The 23,692-nt window shown below is 40.9% G+C and overlaps 1 protein-coding gene across 2 annotated transcripts; it reads left to right on the top strand.

The window, feature by feature from the left end:
• The first annotated feature begins 3,814 nt into the window (after nucleotides 1–3,814).
• Nucleotides 3,815–22,322, top strand: EPHX4 (epoxide hydrolase 4). Of its 2 annotated transcripts, XR_012776593.1 has the most exons (8): nucleotides 3,815–4,437; nucleotides 7,331–7,416; nucleotides 10,911–11,068; nucleotides 13,132–13,260; nucleotides 15,322–15,425; nucleotides 16,373–16,521; nucleotides 20,497–20,596; nucleotides 21,394–21,517. XR_012776593.1 is itself a non-coding variant. In XM_075508385.1 (7 exons), exons 1-7 carry the CDS (start codon nucleotides 3,904–3,906, stop codon nucleotides 21,626–21,628), a joined length of 1,395 nt encoding a protein of 464 aa, XP_075364500.1. In that variant the 5' UTR covers nucleotides 3,821–3,903; the 3' UTR covers nucleotides 21,629–22,322. The 2 variants fall into 2 exon arrangements, 1 of the variants encoding a protein (XP_075364500.1); XM_075508385.1 differs by lacking the exon at nucleotides 20,497–20,596 and having other exon boundaries at nucleotides 3,821–4,437; nucleotides 21,394–22,322.
• Nucleotides 22,323–23,692: the final 1,370 nt, after the last annotated feature.

Raw genomic sequence — 23,692 nt, 5'->3', positions numbered from 1 at the left:
CTGATTGGGTTAATGCAAGCACAAGATCTCTTGCTTTAGAAATAGGAGGTGACGGAGGGAAGGGCAAGAATTTATTCTCTGCATTTCATCCATTCTATACAACCATATGTGCATTACTAACAGTATGAACTGGTGCTCTTGCCCCTTCAAAAACTAACTCCAGCTTTTGTGACTCTATATTGTCATGATGACTTAAAGTCACAATGTCAGTGCTGCTAACACTAATCTGATAAACCCTTTATTTGCAACCTACAAGCCAGTTAAAGAGGATAATCAGTTCCTACCTCCAGACAGAAGGCTGAGTTCAGAGGAAAGGGAGATGGCCTCCAAACACAAGTGAGTAGCAAGCCTATAATGACTGTGTTTGCCCAAAGCTGTCACCGCACTCAAGCAAGCAGGAATACCATTTGTGCAGATACGGCCTGCAAACAAAAAGCTGCTTAAACAGACTAAGTATTGTTAGTTACCTAACAGTTAAAATGTGTACTAAGTTCTGTTAGGCCATTAAGTTACCTTGACCATTTGTGAAAACAGCTGCACTAATGTGTCATTTTTGTATTTGTGTCTACACTAGTAGATTGTATCTACACATAAATGAAGGGTAAGATAGTTAAAAGCTTTTAAAAGTTCCTCTGTCACCAATAAACAGAATATGTTAAATTTTTGCTATCAACTATGATAGCAAAAGTTGGTCAGGCCGGAGGCAGAGTCAGTGATGTGCAAAGTTGTCCTCTTTTGTCTCTCAGAGAAACTGGATTAGTTGAACTGACAAAAGATTAGCAGGCAGATGGCACATCATGGAGGGCAAAGCACATTGTCAAAGCTCATAAGGCAATCTGCCCTTGGGTTGGTTTGGCTTGGCACCCATTAGAACAACAGTTTAGAGCAGAAAATGAGAAAAATCAAAATAAAAGGAAGACAAAAAATAATTGTTGAGGTTCTCAATTTTTCTTATTCAAATAGAAGATTCTAAGCTTTCTTCTGCAAGATGCTGGGAAATGTGTGGAAGGTATTTGCCTTGTACAAACAGGTTTGCCACACATGTAGACCGCATGGTCCTGGAGTACAAAGAAAGCGTTCCTCAATAAAAGAGGAATTCTACTGCTTCCTTGGCAAACCAGACAGCTAAGGTAGCATGGGTGGAGATGCCCAGAAACACTGAGCCAGGGTGTGCTGAAGGGTGTGCAGCAATTTCATCATGTGAAAGCCACCCAGAACTGCTAGGTCCCCAGCACTATCTTCTTCCCAGCTCTAATACTGGATCTGTATCTAGTATCTGAAGACAACATAGCTAATCTCCACAGGCAAGAGGTTTGTAGAATTTAGAAGTTTGACATAAAACTACCTAGGTAGTTAGTGATGTATAAACTAAAATTAGACTTAGTTCTATTCTTGTGAAAAAATTAGCTCTGCAGCTTGTACAAGAAATATGGCATAGCTTGGCCAAATACCTGCTTACAGTAAGGCACATCACGGTTCCGTCTTTGATCCCTGTTGTATTCTAGATGGCTACTATCATTTTGTGAATGCTGTGTCTAAGCTGTTGCTGGGCTTCCATCAACCTTTCTTTAGAGGTAAGTGGAAGCCTGTGGTCAACTCCAGGATTTCCAACCTTGGTTTTCCAATTTTTCTTAGGGGATGTTTTCTACCAATTCATTCTGATTACTGGTTTATTGAGGAATTTGATGACTACTGTGATATAAACACCACCATCAGTTGCTTTGCTCCTGCCAAACTTTCTAACTTACCTAACTGGGTCACTGGTTTACTGAGGTGCACTTCAGGGAAAATCCTGCTGCAGCTAGTCTGATATTGAGAAGCTGCGAAGGCTTCTTCCCTACAAAAAGGGTAATTAGCACAAAGTCTGATGCATAAAAAATTAGCTATATGCTAATCCTAGGGTTGGTGGTATGAGTAATCTGAGCATGAACGGAAGGCTGAGGCTTGGTAGGCATGATTCATATAATCCTACTGTTGTCTGCAGAGGTTAGTGTCCTAACTGAATCATCAGCTTCTGATGTTGTTCCTTCTCTCCTTGCCCAAGAGAAGGAAGGAGCCTTAAACAGCCCAGCACCTTTTCCCCCAGCAGCCCGATAAAGCTCCTGACATTGTTTGTAGGGCTCACATTGAGACAATGAGCAGGGATCGTGAACAGCATGATTCAGCGTTGTCAGCTGATGTGGGTTGCTAATGTTTATCTGTTTTATTGGCAAGAGGAAGTAGGCAGCTTTTTACAGCTAGTTGAAGATGTTATCTTTAGTAGTAAAAAATAAATTCAGGTAATGGTTTTGCATCTTATTTAAACTTTTAAATGCATGAAAACGCAGTAATGGGCAATTCTTTATAACGTTCCTTTCTGCTGCTTAAGTTTTTTTATTTGATTTTTTAAAACAAAGAAAAATTTTGAACTGGTTGAAACCAGCATTAATTCTGTCACTGCCTTCAATGGGACTAGGATTCAACATCAGTGTCTATATTTGTAAGTCTGAATTTAGAACAAGTAGGAGAAAGCATTTGGTATGTTACAGACAAAAATTATCTACAAGCTGTGCTCCACGCATAGTGAAAAATGGTATATATTCCTTCTGTATACATGGTTATCCAATTTATTTTTTTAAAATAGCTCATTAAATTACATATCTTAGAGTTAACAGATGCATGGTGTCTTTGTACCAGCTTCTACTTGCACTACTGGACAGAGCAAAAAAAATTTCTGGGAAGTTAAGTTCTAATCCTCCGAACTCACCTGGACCGAGAAAAAATGTTGGTGTTCATCAAATTAAAGTAAAATTTGGCAAAATCCTCCCCCCAAAAAAGACAGGCAGTTGCACACAGGCCTACGTTCTTAGCTGTGACTCTCACGTGGCCTCTATGTCTCGAACCTGCCTGTACCCTCTAGTCTGAGAAGCAAGGGGTTTAGACCAAGGAGGTTTAGATCAAGGTGAGCAGGCTGTGCGCTGAGTTGGATCAGGACTTGTCAGGATTTGACATGCAAGCTCAACTCTGCTTTTCTTGTAGTCAGCAACTGCTCTGTCCACATTTCGGTATCTTCCAGAACTACTGAACTGTAATTTTTCATAACTTGCATTTTTATAACATGTAAAATCAATTGCTTGATATAGTTATGCTTTTTCTTACAATTTGGGGTTACATGAACCATTCTGATTCTAAATTACCCTTTACCCTGCTTATCAGTAGGTTAATACAGGATAGGTGCTGACTGGAGCCTTTCTTCTTATCCCAGCATCTGCGGCCTCATACGTGACCGTCACTCCTTGCCTTGTGCACGGAGCAATTTACAAGTGATGGACAGGCCTAAAATTGTTCAGCTTCTCATGTCAGCCTTGGGTGGCTGAGATCTCAGTACCAAAGTAACTCTGTTGGAACATAGTAGTGATGATCCAACTTCCTCTTCTAGAGAGTATCTCCACCAGAATAAGTTAAATTTAAAAAATTACAAATGTTGGTGCTGGAGCTCAAAATGTGTATCTTTTTAAGAAATATTCATAGTAATAGCATGTAATAACTAAAATTGTAATACGTTTACAAAATCGCCTTTAAATGGGTGACAGTGAAGCAGCAGTGAAAGAAGGTACAGTCTTGAAAAACACTAGATTGTAGCCACACACCTATATGCTTCCTTTCCCACGTAAATAAGGTTACGTGCGATCAAGTACGTGATCGGAGCGCAGGCAAAGCAAGGACCTCTGGCAGGCACCAGAGGTGAGGCTGTCCCGCGTCCCCCAGCCGCACTCTTCGCAATGACATTTCAAGCGAGTTGCGGCGTATTTGGCCGTTCTGCCGGGGCGCGCAGCTGGCAGCCCCGCTCCTGTGCTCCAGGGACGGCTTCTCCTTATTGCACCGCGAAATATTTGGGGGGGAGAGCCCCCCGCGGCCGAGCTGATGGGCGCGCCCCCGGCCGCGGCGCCCTGCCCCCCCGCCCAGTGCTGCCCGGGGCCTAGCGAGCCCGGGCCGCCGCTCGGGCACACCCGCGGCCGGGGCCGCGGCAGCCGGGCGGGGCGGGCGGCGCGGCGCTGTGCCCGGCGGCGGCGCGGGGCGAGGGCCGCGGGGGGCCGCGGGGCGGGCGCGCCGCCGCCGCCGCCGCTCCCGGTGCCTCCGCTCGGGCGGCTCCTGGCGGCGGCGGCGCTCCGAGCCCCTCCCGGCCGGCGGGGACGGCGGCGGCGGCGGGGCCCGATGGCGAGACCCGGCGCTGCGTGCCCGCCGCCCGCCCGCCGGGTGATGGGGGCCGCCCGGGCGCTGCTGTTCTGGGCGCTGGTGTACAGCTACTGCGGGGTGTGCGCCTGCATCGCCGGGCTGCGGCTGCTCTGGAGCATCGGCCGGCGCCCGGGCGAGACCTTCCGCTGGGTGGTGCGGGAGAACCCCCCCGCCTGCCTCAACGACCCCTCCCTGGGCACCCACTGCTACGTCCGGATCAAGGTGAGGGTGAGGGTGAGGCGGGGGGAGCGGGCCCCGCCGTGCGCACACGCGCCCGTGCGCGCGTCCCTCCCGTGCGTGGCACCCCTGCCTGCCTGCCTGCCTGCCCTCCCGTGCATGCGTGTGCACGACGGGCACCGTGCGGGCTCTCCCGTGCATGCGTGTGCACGACGGGCACCGTGCGGGCTCTCCGTGCCTGCTCGCACACCTGCGCGCATTTATGCGCCGGCACGCGTCTGCCTCTGCTGCCCCTGGGAAGCCGTGCCCTGCCCTGCCCTGCCCTGCCCTGCCCGGGCGGGCTCGCTGCGGGGCCGCAGGCCGGGCCCGGCCCGGCTGCCCTGGGAGGAAGCGGTGCCCGCCCAGCCGGCCGGGGCGCGGGGGGCGGGGGAGGCGCTCGCCGGCCCCGGGTCTCTGGCAGCCCGCGTGCCGTACGTGCCCCGTCGCTGCCCGCACCCTCCTCTGCCGTGCCCTCCCCGTTATTTACGGTTTGCCCAGTTGCACCTGGGAGCTCCTTTCGTGCAGGGTCGCAGGGAGAGCGTAGAGTAGGAAGATACGTCCCGTCTCTAAGGTTTGTACGGTTAAAGCCACCAGTCGGTTTTTATACTTGCCTCAGATCTCTACCTGTGATTTGCTCCCCCACCAGACGCTCTAAATGAAGTTGTATTGGCTCGGTTTCTTTGTAGTTACAGGTGAGCAAAGAATGCACTGCAAATTTTTGTCAAGTGTTGCTTTTAATAAAATGAGCACAGAGATCTCAGTTTTCAGGGATCTGTGCAGATGATTTTGTGCCAAGCAGTACTAATGTTAAAGCAGTACTAAAATTATTGAGCCTCCCAGTTTCTCATTATTTGCTTGGGGTTTTTTTCTATCATTAGGAGGCATACATGTGCTTTTGTACTCATATACCACGGGTTTTTTTCCTATAGCACCCAGCAGTAAATGAATGGCTTGCTGGGGAAGTGAGGAGGGTGACAGCAATAAAAGAGCATTTGGAGGAAAATGAAATTGCTGTCAGTACAACAGTCTATTGCTCATTCCAGGAAATATGAAACCCTCCTGCCATTGCGTAACAGCAGGCTAATGTGTTACTTTCCAAACGCACGTATCCTACAGATCTGTACAGATTTCAATACAACAAAGAAAAAAGTGTGTTTCAGAAAAGATGGCAACATTCTGTGTCTGGTTTGGGGGGCAGAAAAAAGGGGACAGAAAGGAGCAACTGAAAAGGTAGAGGATGGGTTTAGTTTGGGGCATGTGACATTTAAACTGCTGCTGTACAATTGGGGATTGAATTTGTATGAGTAAAGGGGATGTCCTTAAAAGCAATAAACAGATTAAAATAAAAACTTTGAAGGTAAATCCCTAGAGGACACTAACTGAAAGAAGTGGGATGGAGGAGGGCTTACCCACTACTCACTAAATTGAGATGAGAAGCTATGGAAGGAAGCCGAGAAAATTCTACTTTTTTAAATTGGAAAGGATCAAAGGCAGGGTGATATGGGGAATGGTGCAGACGATGTAATGGCCCTAAGATTTACTAGGAAGAGATCATTAAGTACTTAGAAATGCATAGATACTTTTACCTCTAGGGACTTTAACTTCATTGGCAGAGGAGAAATATCAGTGTAATTTTGGGCAGAACTGAGCAAAAAGTCCCTATTATATCCATAGTGAGTATAAAAAACCCAGATGTTCCCTTTTCAGAGCCCTTTCAAGAATCAAGATGTAAGTTAATAGTTTTGTAGCTAGTTGGTGACTTAGCAGTGCCCAGGTAGCTCAGAGAATTTGAAGCATCTCTGGCAAGAAAAACTTTTTCTATGCATTTGTGGTCCTTGGCATGATATAAGCTCTTGATGTACAGCAAAGGCATGGGGGTTTTTTTCCCTCTTTAAAACAGCAGAGACAGTGCAGGCTCTGACATTTGTTCAGGAGCTGTATAACCTTTCTTCCTGCAGTTTCCTTCACATGACTTCTAAACAGCGTATTGTATTTTGTGCACTCTTTCCCAACTTCTGTATCCACTTTTGTGCCAGAATTCATTAAACCCTCTAGGTAATAATTTCAGCTTATTTAAATTCTACTGGATTTGACCTTGAGTTAGTGTAAGCTTGCGTACATCCATTCATTTCAACGGCATTTCAGTGTTCAGCCTCTGCACTGCTAACAATAAGTAACTTGCCTGCTGGTAATTCTCATAAGACCCATTTTCTTAAAAGGTGCATCAGAAATAGTGACTATAGACAGGGCGGAAAGAAGATTATAACATTATGGCTTGCTTTCTTGAAGTGAGTCTGAAACCTTGAGTAGTAAAAATGAGCAAAACCCACTTGCTTTCTAGTTACTTAATTTTGATTGCTTTTGGTTCTTAAGAATCCGTGCAGTCCTTTAATTGTGCCAAAATGCAATGTAATGGTTTTAAATAGTTGCATAATCTTACAAACTAACTGAAAGATTGAAAGTGCATTTAAAGTATACTGTGTCTTAAAGCCTTTCCGTAAAGCACATGACTCGTGTCTATGTGAAAGCAAGGTGCTAGCTTCGACACTAATCTGCATTTCGCAGTCACCGTGCCAGGCGGTGCTCTTTCAGAAGGGTTAGCATGCTCATGGCTGAACTGGCACATAGTCGACACAGCCTGACGTGTATTAAAGATGGTCCTCCCTGGAAGAAGCTGTGGCAGCTGGGGTGGGATATTTAGCATTGCCAGGGTGTAGCAGATACCTGATCTCAGAATTACAGAAGACTTCAGCTTCAAAACCTGACAATTTGGTATTTTTTTTTTATGGGGCAATAAATTGTTTCTTAGAATATTGTCTGAAACCATACTCATTCTCAAATCCCAGTATAGCAATTCTAATGCAGCAATAAAAACACACTTCTTTTTATCTCGTTTTAGGATTCAGGGTTAAGATTCCACTATGTGGCTGCCGGAGAAAGGGGTAAACCACTCATGCTGTTGCTTCATGGCTTTCCAGAATTCTGGTAAAACTCCCTATGTGCTTTTCTTGTGTGAAAGAGGCTGCTTAAGATACCTGAGAGTGATCATCTCAGCTTAAGTATCCCTGGCGTGATCCGTTTTATATATCTATGAGTACTAACTAATGGCATGAAGTTTTAGTAGGGAACAAACCATTGAAACATTTTTTAACTGCAGCATCCACAAAAAATTTGTGCAGGCTGTCGCAAACCAACCATCTTTTTTGCATTGTCAATCCATTTTTCCCCAAGTATGTACACTTCTCTTCAAACTTTGGGAAGGAACTGCTCATTTTTAATGAATTTCCTGTTTGGATAACATTTGTACTAATATGGCTAAACTTATGAATTATACCAGACGGTGTTAAAATGAGGATTCATTATATGTTAAGTGCAATATGGATTGCTGCATTTATTAAAAATACTATATGTTAATTTTTAACTAGGGGAGGGGAAGAAGAACTATGAGTTCTATAGGCTATTGTGCAGCCTAATTTCAGAATGCTACTCAGGGAAAAAGGTTCTATTATTAGTTCATCATAAGATGACGATGAATCAAACCCAATGCTAAATGTTTGTTTATAACAATGAAAAGCAGTCATGTGTCTAATGATTTAACCACATTGCTCAGGCTGTCATTGCCAGGTTTAACTAGTGAAGCATGGCTTACAGAACTTGCACTGAAAAAAACAATAAGGGAATAGTGGAAATGGTGATGCCAGTAATTCAGCAAGTTAAATGATCCTTTTCCTTTCTAAACTCAGATATGGAGCTAGGCTCCACTGTTGGAACTGTGATCTTTAAAGCTGGACTCAGGTCATACCATGATAAATTGACCCAGGTAAAACGGAGGTCAGTTCTCTTCCCTTAGCAATTTCCTATAGGTACTAACGGCCTTGAGGATGGTAGCAGAAAGTCATATTTATTTTGAGATAATTTTCAAAGAAGTAGATTGCTCTAATAATAAATTGCTATCTAAAAGGATTAAAACTGTAAACTTGTTAATTAAAAAGACGGTTAGATGGGGGGGGTTGCATATTCTGTGCAAACATGCATACCTTGCATAATGTGCATTCTAACACAATAAGACAGCTGAAACTACAGCTGATTTCCCCTACAGTGGGAATAGTAATGGAAAATTTAGCATTTTATATACATATTCTACTGAGATCTGGTATATTATTTTCAAAAAGCAGAAAGCCATTCTTACAGTTTAGAATGGTGAGTCATGCTTTAAGTGACAGTTAATATATTGTATTATCTGACCATTCAAAAGGAATGAATGAGAAACTGTTATATAGGTCACTGGGACCACCAATAGCATAGTTTATATAACTGTTTTTAAAAAGAAGACTATGTGCCAATAGTCTATAAAATAGTCACACTACCAGTACTGATGTTGGTTTGTTAATTCAATCAGTGAAGATTTTTTTATGCAAGAATACAGATTGTTCAGAGAGCATGAGATGAAATAATCACAATTTAAGAGATATTTAAAGCAGCATCAAATTTGTATTTTTCGCTAGGGAAAAAAAAACCCAAAATGGATATAATTCACAGTTATAATTCTTAATTGTAACAAATCTTCTGCCTTCAAATGTCTCAAGGTTGTAAGTAGGACAACTATAACTAGACAATACTGACCTTAGTGAGAGTGATTGAGACTGTCTGCAAAGGAAAGATCACTTAAGAATGTAATGTACCAGAGCTATTAAGCGCTTTAGATGCCTAAGAACTTGAAAATTAGTACCAATGTTGTAGAAAGGTGATAATAAAATATTTGAAATTGGGCATAATGTGTTGAGCCAGCTGGGTACCTATAAGACTTGTGTGTGAGCTGCTAAATTTTGTACAAGCTGCCTTTCAGAAGTAACGCGATCAGAAAGTAACAAAATAGTTTCCATTATTCAACCTTATGAAAACAAAAGCATTCACCAACATTTCCAAATTCTGCTTGCAAAGCAGTTGTCCAATAGTTCCATTTCATATGTTGTAGAAGGATTTCTTTGAATATAAAACTTACCCATTTGGTAGGTCAGACATTTGGTGATCGATGAACTGTTGTGAAAACAGAAGATGAGGATAGCCAGTAGACATTTTCTGAAAACAAAAATAGTTTATTTATTTATTTGTGGGCCTCGTTGTTTCTTCTTACTGAAGTATATAGGATAGCTACAGCAGTTACCATGGCAAATTCAGCTTCCCAGTCGTTGTATAATGCCTTTAAAAATTACATTCCTGGGGATCTCAGCTAAATCTTGTGTTTGCATTGTATGGTACTGAAATGAAAAAGTTCTGACTGTTCTGTTTATATGAGTACAAATTTCTATAATTAATGAGTGTTACTGTAATATTACTTATGTACAAAATCCCTACTAGGCTGGAGGCAAAGCTAAAGTGGAAGAGCCAATGGTCTGATATTTGAATTAAGGTGGAATTCTGTGCATCGCTCTTACAATCATTGACGATCCAAATGTCATATATCATTTATCTGAGACTGTTGAAACAAGAGCAGAAGTAAAAGCTTGATCCTAGCACAGAGGGATGCAGCCATTATTATATATGCCTAGAAGGATCATGGGTTTTGTGTATCTTTCTATTACAGTATAAGATAAGACCATGTCTGTCTTGGTACTGGCTATTCTGAAATTTAGTTGGTTTCAGTAACAGTTGAAGGGCAGGTAGTTCTTGCAGACCCACCGTTTTCTTGTTATTTTTGCTTCATAACACACATCTAGTCACTACATACTATTACAGAATGAGGAATAGCCCAGGCCTTTGCCTGAATTCTTAATTTTGTATGTCTTTTAATGTGTGTAATGTTATCCTTCTTTTCCATAGAAACACTAGCAATGAAATACTTTGTGTAGTACCAACACATTGAGAGATTGTTCTGGAGCAATCCTGGCAGCATAGAGACACAGAGGAAAGTGTACATAATATAAATCACACAAACTTCACCAAGTTAATTTGTTATTCATTGTATTTCTTTCTTTGGTTTATTTAGTGTATGAATTATCTGACATTCCTTTTCTGAAAAGAAGAAAAAAACCCAAACCATGCCTTGAGGCACATTTCCCTACTCCATCAAAATGTGTGTGTGAGCAAGCCAGGGAGAAGAGAGAGCTTTTCAGACCTTACTTTTTTGATGACACTATGGCTCCAAGGATAAAACAGAATAGTCCTCTGTGTGCTCTGGTTTATGCCTGCTTCCTTTGCAGCAAAGGGACCATGCCAGACTCCAGGAACTGTTGAAACACCCAGGCTCTGGCCATGCCCCCTTTCTGGCAGCTGCACTTCCTTACTGGGGAATTCAAGAAGGGAACACAAAACTACTATAGCCACAAAGGACCATCAGCATACCACAGAAAGAAAAAAATCTCATTGCAAACAAAGCCGTGCTAATTTACTCTCAACTATTTGGAAGCAAAAGCATTGAGTGCATTTTGGTATCATACTGCTTGACCTTGTAACTCCAACTTTTTTTTCCCCTTTGTTAGGTATTCTTGGCGCCATCAATTGCGGGAATTTAAAAGTGAATATCGAGTGGTGGCCCTGGATTTGAGAGGCTATGGAGAAACAGATGCTCCTTCTCACAAAGAAAATTACAAGTTAGATTGCCTGATAACAGATATAAAGGATATTTTGGAATCTCTAGGTGCGTTAGTAGAAGACAAACTACTCAGCTCATAGATGACTTGATTTTCTGGGAAAAAAAACATAAAGAGCTAGCATTGATTTTTTTTAAACTGCATTCTCTTTAATATATACACATTACAGATATGTATAGATATAAATCTAAGGATACTCATATTTTATGAACTATTATCAACAAAAAAGTTTTGTTTTCTAATTATGGTGTGTATGTCAGTATAAACAATATGTAAAGATGGTTTTCCATCATGAGTTTAAAAAAAAAAAATCTTCCCTATGTCATGTGAAATCCAGCAGTACAAACCTATGGTCTTTTTCCCTAAGAAGCTCTTCACTTACTCCTAACCATTGCACTTAGTGGATAATGTTCTGAATTACAGTCTAATAGCACTTGCAGACCAAAGAATTTAAATCAGGTGACATTCTTCTTGCACAAACAAGATAGAATAAATATTGTGGGCTTTATAAAGATGATGACAGTACATCTGCTGTATTAAAAAAAAATCCCAAAATACTACTCCCGCACAGTAGTCGGTTCTTAAGAGCTGAATCACTCTGTCTTATACAACAGTGAGAAGAACAGAAGGCAGAACAAGGGACGCAAATGTGGCAAATACATGGTGTAACGGTCTAGAGCTGAAGCAACCCTGCAAAATTTGCCCTTCCAGTTCAGTATGAAGCATAGCTGTTCTGGTGGTAAATTGTAACACCTAGTGAGGGTATTTCTCTTCCACACCAATAGCAAGACAAGGGATTAGACTGTCATTCTCTGAATCATTTTAATTCCCTGGATACTGTACGGATAGTGAAACAACTTACTGCATTTCACATGAAGAAATAATAAAGCAGTGATTCCAGTTCTAAGGTTTTAATTTAGGATTTGCTTTGTGTGTGATGTTTGAATATTGTCAAAAGATTGGGCAGGCAGTCCCCACACTGTGTTTACATTTTCCAACCTTTGTTGGTTGTCTTAATCTCCATGGTAATGCCATGGTTATGCTTGAGAAGTGCTCTCATCATAATTCAATTTCATAGGGATTTAAAATTTTTTGGAAAAAGTGTTTCTGAGGCTTGTTATCTTTGTTTATTCTAACCCCAAGTTAAATTCTTTTGGAGAACTTGATTATATCAAAAGTGCTCCAAAAGATTTCTATTCAAGAGGGGTTATAAGGTGCTTTGACAACTGTGTTCAAATTTATGTCAGAATTCTGAACAGTTTGGCTTTTACACATTTAATTTATAGTGTATGTGCTCAGCATTACAATCCTCAATGAGCAGGGTGATGGTATCTGACACTATGGTATGTATTCCAGCAGTGGTTAAAGGAGGAATGGTTAGGCTTTCAAAAACACAGTTATGATTTTTCTCCCTCCTTTTATTGGTGTTAAATTACCATTTTTATCGATGGAAGAATAAGTACATGAGTGCTGAGAACTTTAAAAATTGCCATCAAAACAGCATATGGAGAAAAGCTACAGGCCTACTAAGTATATAAATGTGTGTATTTATGTGTGTGTATATATATGCTCTATATATATGGCTATTAAGTGTAATGCCCACTTTTTGCATAATGATGATGTTCAGTGCTTAGATAACCTCCCATATTCAGAGAAATTCATAAGGATTAGTTTTGTTCAGCAGGCGCTCAGGAGATTGCTCAGTCTTTCTGTCTGCAGTTTCAAACTCCAAACTGCCTAAACATGACAAATGTACATGCATTATAATGACTGCAAGTTGAATTGTATATCTGACCCTACATTGGCCAAGATGTGGACAGGGTGGCCATTTGGATACCGAGTGACTTTAGTTTGACATTGAGGTAGTATTGTTAAAGTGTAATTGAAGTCCAATTAGATAATTTTAATTATTTGTTATTTTTTTAACTGTAATAGTGCACTATTTTTTCTGGCCATTAGTAATGGACACAGTTCAGTACTAAGTACTTACTTACATTCATAAATGTGCTGGACCACCTGTTTTGCCCAGTAATGATTTTACTGTATGTGATAATTTGTATGGATACAAATTCCACTGAAATAAAAGCACAAATCTGTGTTTATGTGGTAGGATACAACAAGTGTGTGTTGATTGGCCATGACTGGGGAGGAATGATCGCTTGGTTAGTGGCTATATGTTACCCTGAAATGGTGACTAAGCTGATTGTGGTTAATTTCCCTCATCCTTCTGTGTTTACAGGTGAGTTTTATAGTAGTCTTTGTTAATCCAGAGTATCTGCATTTTCATTAAGATTGTGTTTGCTTTGAGGTTGCTAAAGAAGAACCAACTACTTGCCCCTTTAGATGTTCAGTAGGTAAGTTGCCAGTACGCAGTGCCTCTTACAATCTGGACTGTATTTTGTGAAGCAGTAAGGTATCAGGTACTTGACTTTTGGAAATAATTTATTGTAGGAAGTGGGAGCGCTTCCAACCAAACTTACTGATGTTTTTTGTAATCCTTGAAGGTCCACAAACATAATTTTCATATACATGAATCTGTTCTATACTGCTTTGGCAGGATAAGATTCCCTGAACAGAAGTGTATATTGCATTACACCTAGGTCAAGGCCTCACTGCATTATTAAATCTGCATAAAACAGCTTTTGTAGAAATGTGAATCAGACATTAGAATTTAATCCTGATTTAGGTGACAAGCGACAATTTATGATCTTATACAATATTCATTGGAACAAGACAGCTACTTTCCAGGCTACTTACTAGAGGCTCAGGAATGTACTAGTAGTGAGCTGAAACAAGGATTTAGGTATACTAGCAAAATTTGTTGTGTGACAGGCTTTGAGCTTGTCTGCTACCCAGAATTACAAAACATTTAATAAGGATTAGATCAACATTCAGTAATTAAAATGAGAGTAGTATCTCACTAATTTTAATTTATTCAATTGCTGACCTTACCCTATTTGCATTAAAAAAGTTACCCCGTTTCCCCAGAAGTAGTTAAGAATATTCAGTGCAGCTTTAATTTTCATTTCAGTTGAATGTAAATCTGACTTTACACCACTGTGGAATCAGAACCATTCGCACGTGTTGTTCTCACAGTGTTCTTGGGCGCTTTTCTAAGATATTAAAGAACATACTGCCAGGTAGTTAAGCCTCACTTACCCAAGGAAAGGTCTGTTCACCACCACCTGAGCAAGCAGGAGCTTTTTGCGGTATTTTCACTGAGAGCAGGAGCCAGGCTGTATAGAAGACAAATACATTTTATTATAGTACTTCTGCGTATTTGTTTGCATATTTGTTAAAGTACAAAATCTGTTCTGTAGCTTGATAAAGTCTCCCTGGATCAGCTTTTTTCTACTGTGGATTAAATGAAAATACACAGTTTATAAATTGTGCAGAAGAGTAAAGTGAGCAGTGTTGATGATGGTCCATCAAGGAAAAATATAATGGGTGATGCAATTTAAGAATGTATAAGATACAAAAGCTTAGAAGATAGCTGACACTTCAGTTTACTTTGTTTTAAAACCCATTTTTATTCACTGTCAATTAAAATTTCAGATATTATGTTGGGAGTGCAATTTTGCCTTCCTGAATTTGCATCTGTAAAGGATAGGTTCTAGACTTCCTAGTATCTGCATACATTCTGTGGTTGCTTCAAGGAAGTTAGACATTTGAATGTCAGTGTTGGCTGTTGCAACTCGCTGGAGACACAAAATTACAATTTAAAAAAAGAAAGACTTAATGCGAATTTGGCGATATCATTTTCTTTTGTTATATGCTCCAATGTCTTTAAAAAGTGACACTGTAATCTTGATTACGGTTCTTGAAATTGCCAGGAAGACAACTGTACTTTCGTGAACAGGATTGATGCTGTCTTTAGAACATAAGTGGATTATCATCTACAGATTTCTGTACATCACATCTTTGATGAGAGAAATACTTAAAGACTTGTATTTATGTCTCTTATTCCACAGCTGAAAAAAATGCTTTGGACTAGCTACACAAATAGATCTCCAAGTGAAAACCTGTCATGCAATTTAACTCTCCAATGTCACTGCCCTCACCTAATCTTTGGCAGGCTTCCGGTTTGCTGACTGTTTCTATTAACACATATAGAAGAAGTATGTTTTAGTGGCCACATCATATACTTAACTCCTGAAACAATAATCATCTTTTGTCACATAGCATGCTCTAACGTAATATTTTTAAAACATTCCTTTAAGTTTAAAAAATAGTAATATTAACAGTAATTTTGTTTGAGTCATCAGTTTTCATTTTTAATTCATGGGCATTTTTGTTTCAGAATACATTCTACGACATCCATCACAATTGATTAAATCTGGTTACTACTTCTTTTTCCAAATGCCATGGTTTCCCGAATTCATGTTTACAGTAAATGATTTCAAGGTGAGCAAAATGAGTGCTCTTGTTTATATATTTAACTGTGAGTGATGGAAGAATTGCCACCTACGTTGATCCCTTCTGATGTAGTTATAATTACTGGAAAAAATATGGAGCTTTCTGATTTTTCTTCTTAAGCTTTATATATTTTTATAAAGTAGGATATAAATACACAGAGTCTCTGAGATTAACTCTTGCTTTTGCATTTCTGGGAGGTGTTCAGGTACGTACTTTTAACCTCTAGCACTACAGTGCATTACTCCACCTAGACAGTCAGCTGGTTTGACTTGTGCCCATGCCAGTGGGACACATTTGGTGCTTGGGGAACTCCTGCTGACTAATCTGAAGCTCCTGTGTGCAGTGAGACATCCTCTTATCCCTCAGAGCCTGCTACAGGGCAGGCAGCCTGGGAGTCTGGGCATGAAATTCAGCCAGGTGATTAATTCCACCTGAGGAACCAACAGGCCGACACCTTGTATAACCTTAAAAAAATAAGTACAAGCATATAGAAAGGCAAAAAGCAGCGGCAGGCATGCATCCTCCTACATGCATACAGCCCAGCGCAGAGCTGCCGGTGCTGCACGCACGCAGGGCACAGCAAGCTGCAGAGGTGCTGAATGATTCTCCCCCCCACCCTGTCCGCTGCTGGGGTCCATCCCAAAGAAGAGTACGTGCCTGCGCTTGCCTGTGCCCCTCACAGGTGCAGGTCAGGGTGCAGAACGGAGTAACTTGGTAATCCTGATATTTGCCTCTACTCGGTTATTCTGAAGTAAGTTATATCAGAAATAAGTTTACTGCGTGCTTTACACATAGCTCTCTAAAAAAGCATTTAAAACATTTATTATACTCTAAATAATGTATAAATAGGTTTTCGAAAGATGTGTCCTGTTGAAGCAGAGAAATCACATTTTCTAGCTATCTTATGTGGTGGCTTTTTATTCTTCCTTTTGTAGGTTCTGAAAAGTTTATTTACCAGCCAGGCCACTGGAATTGGAAGGAAAGGCTGCAGATTAACAGCAGAGGATATTGAAGCTTATCTCTATGTCTTTTCACAACCTGGAGCATTAACTGGACCCATTAATCATTACAGAAATATTTTCAGGTGAGTACAACATTCTGAAACAAGGTAAAATATTCTAGAGACCCCTGGAGATCAAACATGTTATTGCACCTTCTGCCGCTGAAGTAGAGGGGAAAAAAGCAAATCTGTTTCTGAAGTCTCAACAGGTAACAAATGCATTCAGTGTCAAGCAGTGTGATGCAAAGGGAATGTATGAGATATCCACACAAAACACTGACACAATCAGAGTGCAGATCAGGAGTCTTTGTTTCAAAATCTAATAAAGCAAAGACCCTTCCTCCTTCATGGAACCCATGGCAATCACAAGGATCCATCTCTAAATAATACTTAGAAAATCAACATAAATTAATTGTTTGCATTACAGTTCTATGCTCTATTTGCTACGGCTCTATGAAGAGCTCATTATTAGATACTACTACTAGATAATACGGCATCCAAGTAAGTTAGCCTCACTTGTAACTTTACAAAACCATGTCTGACTTTAATTTTATTGAGTTTGGACTTTTTTTTAAAAAGGTGGGGTAGGTTTTTTTGTAACGAAGCCTAAAACTAACCCTAACTTGGGGTTTTTTGTTCCTGCATCAGACTCACTGGCAGCAGTAAGCACGTATAGCAGGGAGTATGTATGCATGCTAAACTAAAACTGAGAGATAGTATCATAATAGGAAATATTTTTGCAAGCTTAATATTTATTTTATTTTCCCCAGCAGTGTTCTAATGGTTTTAACTTTCCTGGAAGGAGTTGGCTTGGCCTTAGAGACTGCCACCCCCTTTTTATCTACCGAAAACTTAACAGGGCCAGAAGGTCTTTAACTCTGCATATACTTTACTTACGACTTGTAGCCCTAACTTGAAGGACTATACCAAGAAGAGTGGGATTGAACTCTTTTTTTTTCCTTTACTGCCTCCAGTCTTCAACAGTGCTAAATCTTCCCTAAATTCAATTGATTTTTGAAGTGGATTAACTTTTCATTTTCCCTGGTCCAAATTTAGTGCCACCTTAGAATCATGGAATCATAGAATGCTTTGGATTGGAAGGGACCTTTACAGGTCATCTAGTCCAACCCCCCTGCAAGAGCAGGGACATCTTTAGCTAGATCAGGTTGCTCAGAGCCCCATCCAACCTGACCTTGAATGTTCCCAGGGATGGGGCCTCTACTACCTCTCTGGGCGACCTGTTCCAGTGCTTCACCACCCTCATTGCAAAAAATTTCTTTCTTAAATCCAGTCTAAATCTGCCCTCCCTTAGTTTAAAACCATTGCTTCTTGTCCTGTCACAACAGGCCTTGCTAAAAAGTCTGTCCCCGTCTTTCCTATAGGCCCCCTTTAAGTACTGGAAGGCTGCTATAAGGTCTCCCCGCAGCCTTCTCTTCTCCAGGCTGAACAACCCCAACTCTCTCAGCCTGTCCTCGTAGGAGAGGTGCTCCAGCCCTCGGATCATTTTCATGGCCCTCCTCTAGTAAGCAGTAAAGGTCAGTAAAAGACCTTTACTGCTCTTTCTGTGCCTTCCATGCTGTCGCTGTCAGGAGAGCAGTCAGCAGGGAAAATACTGGGAGGAAAACGGAGATCTGAGCTAGGTGCTGTCTTGTACAGGCTAAGAGACAAAACTGGAATGAGAAAGTAGAGAGATGGTATCTTTTCTTCTAAACAAGGTAACACCAAGCACAGACACCAATGGGGAATAAATGAGATGGCTGTGCTGGTAACTGTATACTATGCAGAGAGTGATGACATCAGCTGGTGATGACATCAGCTGGGACGTCCAAGGGCAATGGGGAGCTGTGCGGCTGCACGGTGGCTCCCTGGCCCTGCAACTGCACTGCAGGAGCCCCCAGGGTAGGGCTAATGAGGAGCTGGAGAGGCGTGAGCGCCCTGAGCCTTGCTCGTTACATTTGCCACAGGACCTCGCACCAGTGAGTGAGCACGTTACCCAGATGCTTCTCTGACAATAACGGTGAAATATCTGTGATAGCTGATAGCTGAATTGCTATGGGATTCAGATGAGATGAATGTAAGAGCTGCGTATGTTTGAACTATTGTTTCAGGCCTTTTCAGGCTCAAAAAAAGCCTAGTATCAGTTATTAATCAGAAAGTATCTTCACACCTATTAATTCCTCTGTGTGTGTGTGTGTTTATGCATTGTTTGCTTTATTTTTCTAATGAAAGTATACCTGTACTGAATTCAGAGAATGTTATTATAGGTACTATCAGCCACAATGCAGCAAGCTTCGGACTGGAAGGAAAAGATTGGTCTTCAGCTCATTCAGTTCTTGCCACCAATTCTGATGGTCGCACCTTATGGGATGTGAAACATTAAATAGTAAAACTGGATTGAAATTTTCACTTCCTCTCATAAAAGCCGTTGAGCAGCACTTAGATGCTGATGACTTGTATTCACCATAACTCCCAGTGGGCTGGCAATGGTGACCTATGTGTTAAAGGTTTCCAACTCATTACTATCCACCTGGAGTTTCATTCTTCAGAGCTTAATTTTTCTGGAAAGTTATTTCCAAAGAGATGATTGAAATCACCTACTTCTATCCATCACCAACACATCCTTGTATAAATAGCACAGCACAGCAGTCATTTCCTTCACTAAATTTTAGATACAAACATTTTTGGAATAAAAATCATAAAGCTTTTTGTATCGTGCTTGATTAGAGAAAGGTAAGCAGTTGAAGCTTGAATTTCTTCTGATATGCCATTTTTTAGAAAATGGGATTACTTCTTTTATAGCAGTTAAGTACTTCAGTATTTGTTTACAGAAAAACTGCTGGTCAACTAACAGTGCTGTATGAAGGTTTGAGTCTGTTTTTCAAAGACATAAACTTCACGAGTGGAACTTCCTGTTCTCAATGTGAAATCTGCATGTTAATCCTTGTTAAAGGAGATTTCTAGAAACTTCAGGCAAGATATAATTTGCCATATTCCAGACTGAAAAGAAATACAGTGTAGCTCATAGGCAATGACAAATGACATGTTGTTTATCTATGCAGTGTGCGTAAAAAGCCCAGTAGAGTTTTCCTAAGTGAGGCTACAAATCTTGTATGGCACTTAGCCGCAAAAGAATAATAGTAAACCCTACAGTAGTGAAAAAATACACATATAAATAGTGAAGAGATCCAGGATACTGGATTTAAAATGTAAAGAGATTAGTCTAAATGCACTGAATCAGATAATCAGATTATCAATTTTTAAAACTGATACTATGAATAAACTATGGTTCAGTGGGTTAGGTCAGTTTGTTTGAAAAGTGAGATTTTTAAATCCACTGCTACAAAAGCCATTTTAAGAATTTTCCTAATTCATCAATCAAAATGAAATTAAATTATTTAAAGTGACCTTTTATTAATATTTCTTGACACTATGTATAAGTAGAGAGGAGGAATGTCTTCAAAGTCTCTATTTCTTTGTCTTATCTTAAACTAATGCATGCCATTTTCTTTGTCTTTCCCTTTTTACAGAGCATAGTCTCTTAACTAACTCCTCGGTTTCAACCTAGCGCTTAAGTTTGTCATAAAAGTTTGTTCAGAAAATCTTCTTTATACATTACTGGTTTAAAATAATCATGTTTGAGCATTAGTATAATAAAGATTTGTATCTGACCAGATGGAATCTGTTTTGAATTGTCACAGCTAGTCTGTTACAATATGTGGCTAAGATGAAGCAATTCAAGCATAAATGAGATAAATTTTTCACCATCTCTGAAATAGATGAGCTGGAATAAATTCTGGTGGGTTAATATTGTTTATGTTGAAATGGTCTTTCATTTCTAGCCACCTGTATCTTTCCTAATGTCTGCCTTTAATGTGAGGAAATATTTATAAAATATTCCATTTAAAATAATTGTATAAAGAAAAAATAATAAGTTTTTACTGAAAGTTTAAGAAGGTCCTTGTGGTGGTATAAGTTTTATTAACATTTTACTTTCTAAGGGCTTTTCTTCAAAGTATCAATAAAATGTCTTATAATGTATTATCTTTAAACGCTTTCTAGTCTGCCAAAGCTCTGGGTTGTGATGTTGTGGTTTTGAAGATACTATGACTCCATGAAAGGCAAATTTTTAAGGAACAGTTTTCTTTCACTGCATCCAGATGTAGGTATCTAAGTCCAAGGCCTTCAAAAACATACTGTAGCTCTTTGTAAAGGGAACTCTGATGCACTTTGAATGTTAGCATGAATTTCATAGATGAGTGAATGTAACTGACTTCGTTCAGCATTTCAGACATCGATGTTCTATAGAATATCTTTTTCTACAGATATTTTATTTTTAGCTGTACTACATGGTATTTAATTTTGAGTAGGTCTGAAACACTCTAGCTGGTGTCTTCCATAGTGTCCAAAAACGTCAGCCTGCCATTTCCTAGACAACCATTTTTTGGTAAAGCAGTTTGGCTACTCAGGCAGCTAGATGCCTTGAACACTGTAGTCTAAATGTGATTCAAAGCATTATATTTCATTAAAACCTATTTGCAGTAAATAATGCAGGTTCAGAAATTGGCCATAGCGTTCACCAACCAAGGGAAAGCCACTGACCTACAAAATTCTGGCCATGTTGTTCCACATTCCCTTTTACAGAGATCGTGGGGCCCCTGAGCTGTGCACCATGCCGAAGCGTCATTCATGTTCCAAAAATAAGACTTCTGTTGCAATCAACTGCTGATTACAGACATGATACAGGAAAAGTATCTTCTAACAATTTTACCATCCTTAAAAACAATTAAAGGACTTTGAGTCACAGGAGTGTTTTCTTGGTACTGTAGAAGATACCTTGGAACCTAGAAAGTTTGCAATGAGATTCACCGTGTTGATTTCAAAAGCTAAGTTGACTGAAATCTGTCCTGGTGATTTTTGTAAAAAAAGACCTAACTAAGTGTGTTTTATTTTTTAAAGCTGCCTACCTCTGCAGCACCATGAAGTCGTCATGCCAACCCTGCTGTTATGGGGAGAAAGAGATGCGTTTATGGAAGTTGAGATGGCAGAAATTACACGGATTTACGTTAAAAATCATTTCAGATTAACTATTTTGTCTGAAGCCAGTCATTGGCTCCAGCAGGATCAACCTGACATAGTGAACAAGTTGATATGGACCTTTCTAAAGGAAGAGACAACAAGAAAAAGAGAATGACTGTTTGTACATGTTTTAAGGGGTCTACATAAAAGCTCTTCAGATTTAAAAACTAATTGTTATCAGGGCCATATTTCCAGCCTGCCTTCTATTTTGAGCTCTGTTAGAGAAAAGTGTTTTCAATATACTGTACATTTGGACACCAATGTTACTGCTAAAAGAAGAAGTGAGTATGAGAATATATGATACCAACATTGGTTTTAGCTGTATACTTGTATTTTGCACATAAAAACACCTGCCTTAAGATATATATGTATTTGTACAGAAAGAAAATCATGGAAAGTTGCTTGATTCTGTTTTCTCCCTTGCTTTACAGTTTTAATGTGTGGTGCCTTTTACAAATTTATAATGAAACGATAGAGTGGTGCCATACTGAAGGAAGTCATGAGTTTTCATTCTAGATTCACCTGAATTTTTTTAATGTATTTTACCATTAAACAGTAACTAACTCTTTTTATTATCTATATTTTAGCATACTGAATGATTGCAAACTTTCTGGGCACATTTCTAGTCTTCAAGTGAATAATGATCTTGTTGTATTGTTGAATGCAGCTGCTTTGTGTGATGTGTTTTTCTTTCTTGACTAAAAAATGGGAAACCTGTACACTCAACATGTCTGAACAAGAAGAATGGAAAATTAAGATACAATATGTATGAAATCCACCTCTGTCTAATAAAACTCAACTTACACTACTCCCTTTATCTGAAGTCCTATGGGGAGATTTCTTACTGAAGCTAAGAATTGGGTTTGAATAGCTGAAGTGTCTGTCCACTGTGCAGCCTTCCTCGTGCTATGATTGTTGTAGTTTCTTGGAAATAGTGTCTCATTGTTGGCATTATCCTTCCTATGTTAGCAACTACTGTTCTTGTCTCCAAGAACTGCTGCCAAGTTCCTGTGTTTATAGGAGGAAGAGACACAGTGATTATGGAAACAGAGGGTAGAATTAACTTGCATGTGACGGCAGGGGAGAAGAAAAGTGGATGCTAACTACAAAGAAAAAAGCAGCACAAAATGCAAGTCCCCAGAAGAGGTGAGTTACCTGCCTACACGATTTGCAAAGGCTCCCTCTCCACCTGCAGAGCAAGTGCAGTGCCCTGGGAACAGGCAAGGATCAACAAGGACCCATCAGAGGAGGCATTGGAGCCAGGTTGGCCTGAACCAACTGTCCGCACCAAGAGTAGAAGACAGCTGACAATTATTGGGGAGTCCCAACAAGTCCCACGCTGCCGTGTGTGTCACCTCTTTCGAGCCACATTCTCCTGCACAGGTACTTGGCACAGTCCCTGCTGACATCTCACTTGATGTAATCTTCACAAGAAAGGGGACCGAGGGGTGCCGTCAACCAAATACTGGCTTGTGGTTGGCAATCTGCTTCCTTCCGTGCAGTTTGCAAAATCTGAGGAAGAGTCCCCTCAGTATTGTGATAATGGTATTGATCTTGCCTTTTCCATCCACGGCTGGTACCTGCCTTTCAAGGATATTTTTCCCCTGAATGTTTTCAGTATTTATCGACTGCAATGGTTACATGCTTCTTTTACTTAAACTATGAGGCTGGAAAGGCTCTTCCTTGTCTCAGAAGGGTGTTGTAAAGCGAGTTTTATCATCTACACAGCAGCTTAATTTCTTGGCAAGAAAGCCATCGCTGGGGAGTACGGTTTTTCCTGAGGAGCACCCGCTCGCTGGGACCTGCTGGCTGCCAGCCCAGCCGCGGAGAGCTGCCCACCGGAGCTCCGTCTTGCCGGTGCTCCTGTTGCCGGTGAGAAGCGCAGCAGGTGGACATGTAACGGGCAATGATCAAACGCCAGCCTCTACTCGTAAAACAGCCGGCGCTGCTGTCCCGGTGGGGGCAGCACCGATTACGTACGATCTCGTTACTCTTCTTTTCGAAACAGAGCAGCCAGTTAAGACGGGCCTTTACGAGGGCCGGGGCTGGGGCACCGGGGCCTGCCCGGCGCGGGGCGGCGGCCGGCAGAGGGCGCCCTCCCCGCGGCAGCCGGGGCTCGGGGAGGCCGGGCCGGAAGGCCCCTCCTGCCGGCCCCGCCCCGCCCCCCGCAGGGCGGTAC

Source organism: Mycteria americana, chromosome 7 (genome assembly GCF_035582795.1).
Source record: "Mycteria americana isolate JAX WOST 10 ecotype Jacksonville Zoo and Gardens chromosome 7, USCA_MyAme_1.0, whole genome shotgun sequence".
Taxonomy (NCBI): Eukaryota; Metazoa; Chordata; class Aves; order Ciconiiformes; family Ciconiidae; genus Mycteria; species Mycteria americana.
The sequence above is the reverse complement of the archived record's forward strand: the minus strand, read 5'-3'. Positions and strand labels throughout refer to the sequence as shown.

What these genes read in the sequence shown, in the direction of transcription:
- EPHX4 (XM_075508385.1), top strand. Translation starts at nt 3,904, where the DNA reads ATGGGCGCGCCCCCGGCCGCGGCGCCCTGCCCCCCCGCCCAGTGCTGC. An exon ending in CATGGCTTTCCAGAATTCTG is followed by an intron (nt 7,417 to 10,910) that starts GTAAAACTCCCT and finishes CCCCTTTGTTAG; the next exon opens with GTATTCTTGGCGCCATCAAT. An exon ending in GGATATTTTGGAATCTCTAG is followed by an intron (nt 11,069 to 13,131) that starts GTGCGTTAGTAG and finishes TTTATGTGGTAG; the next exon opens with GATACAACAAGTGTGTGTTG.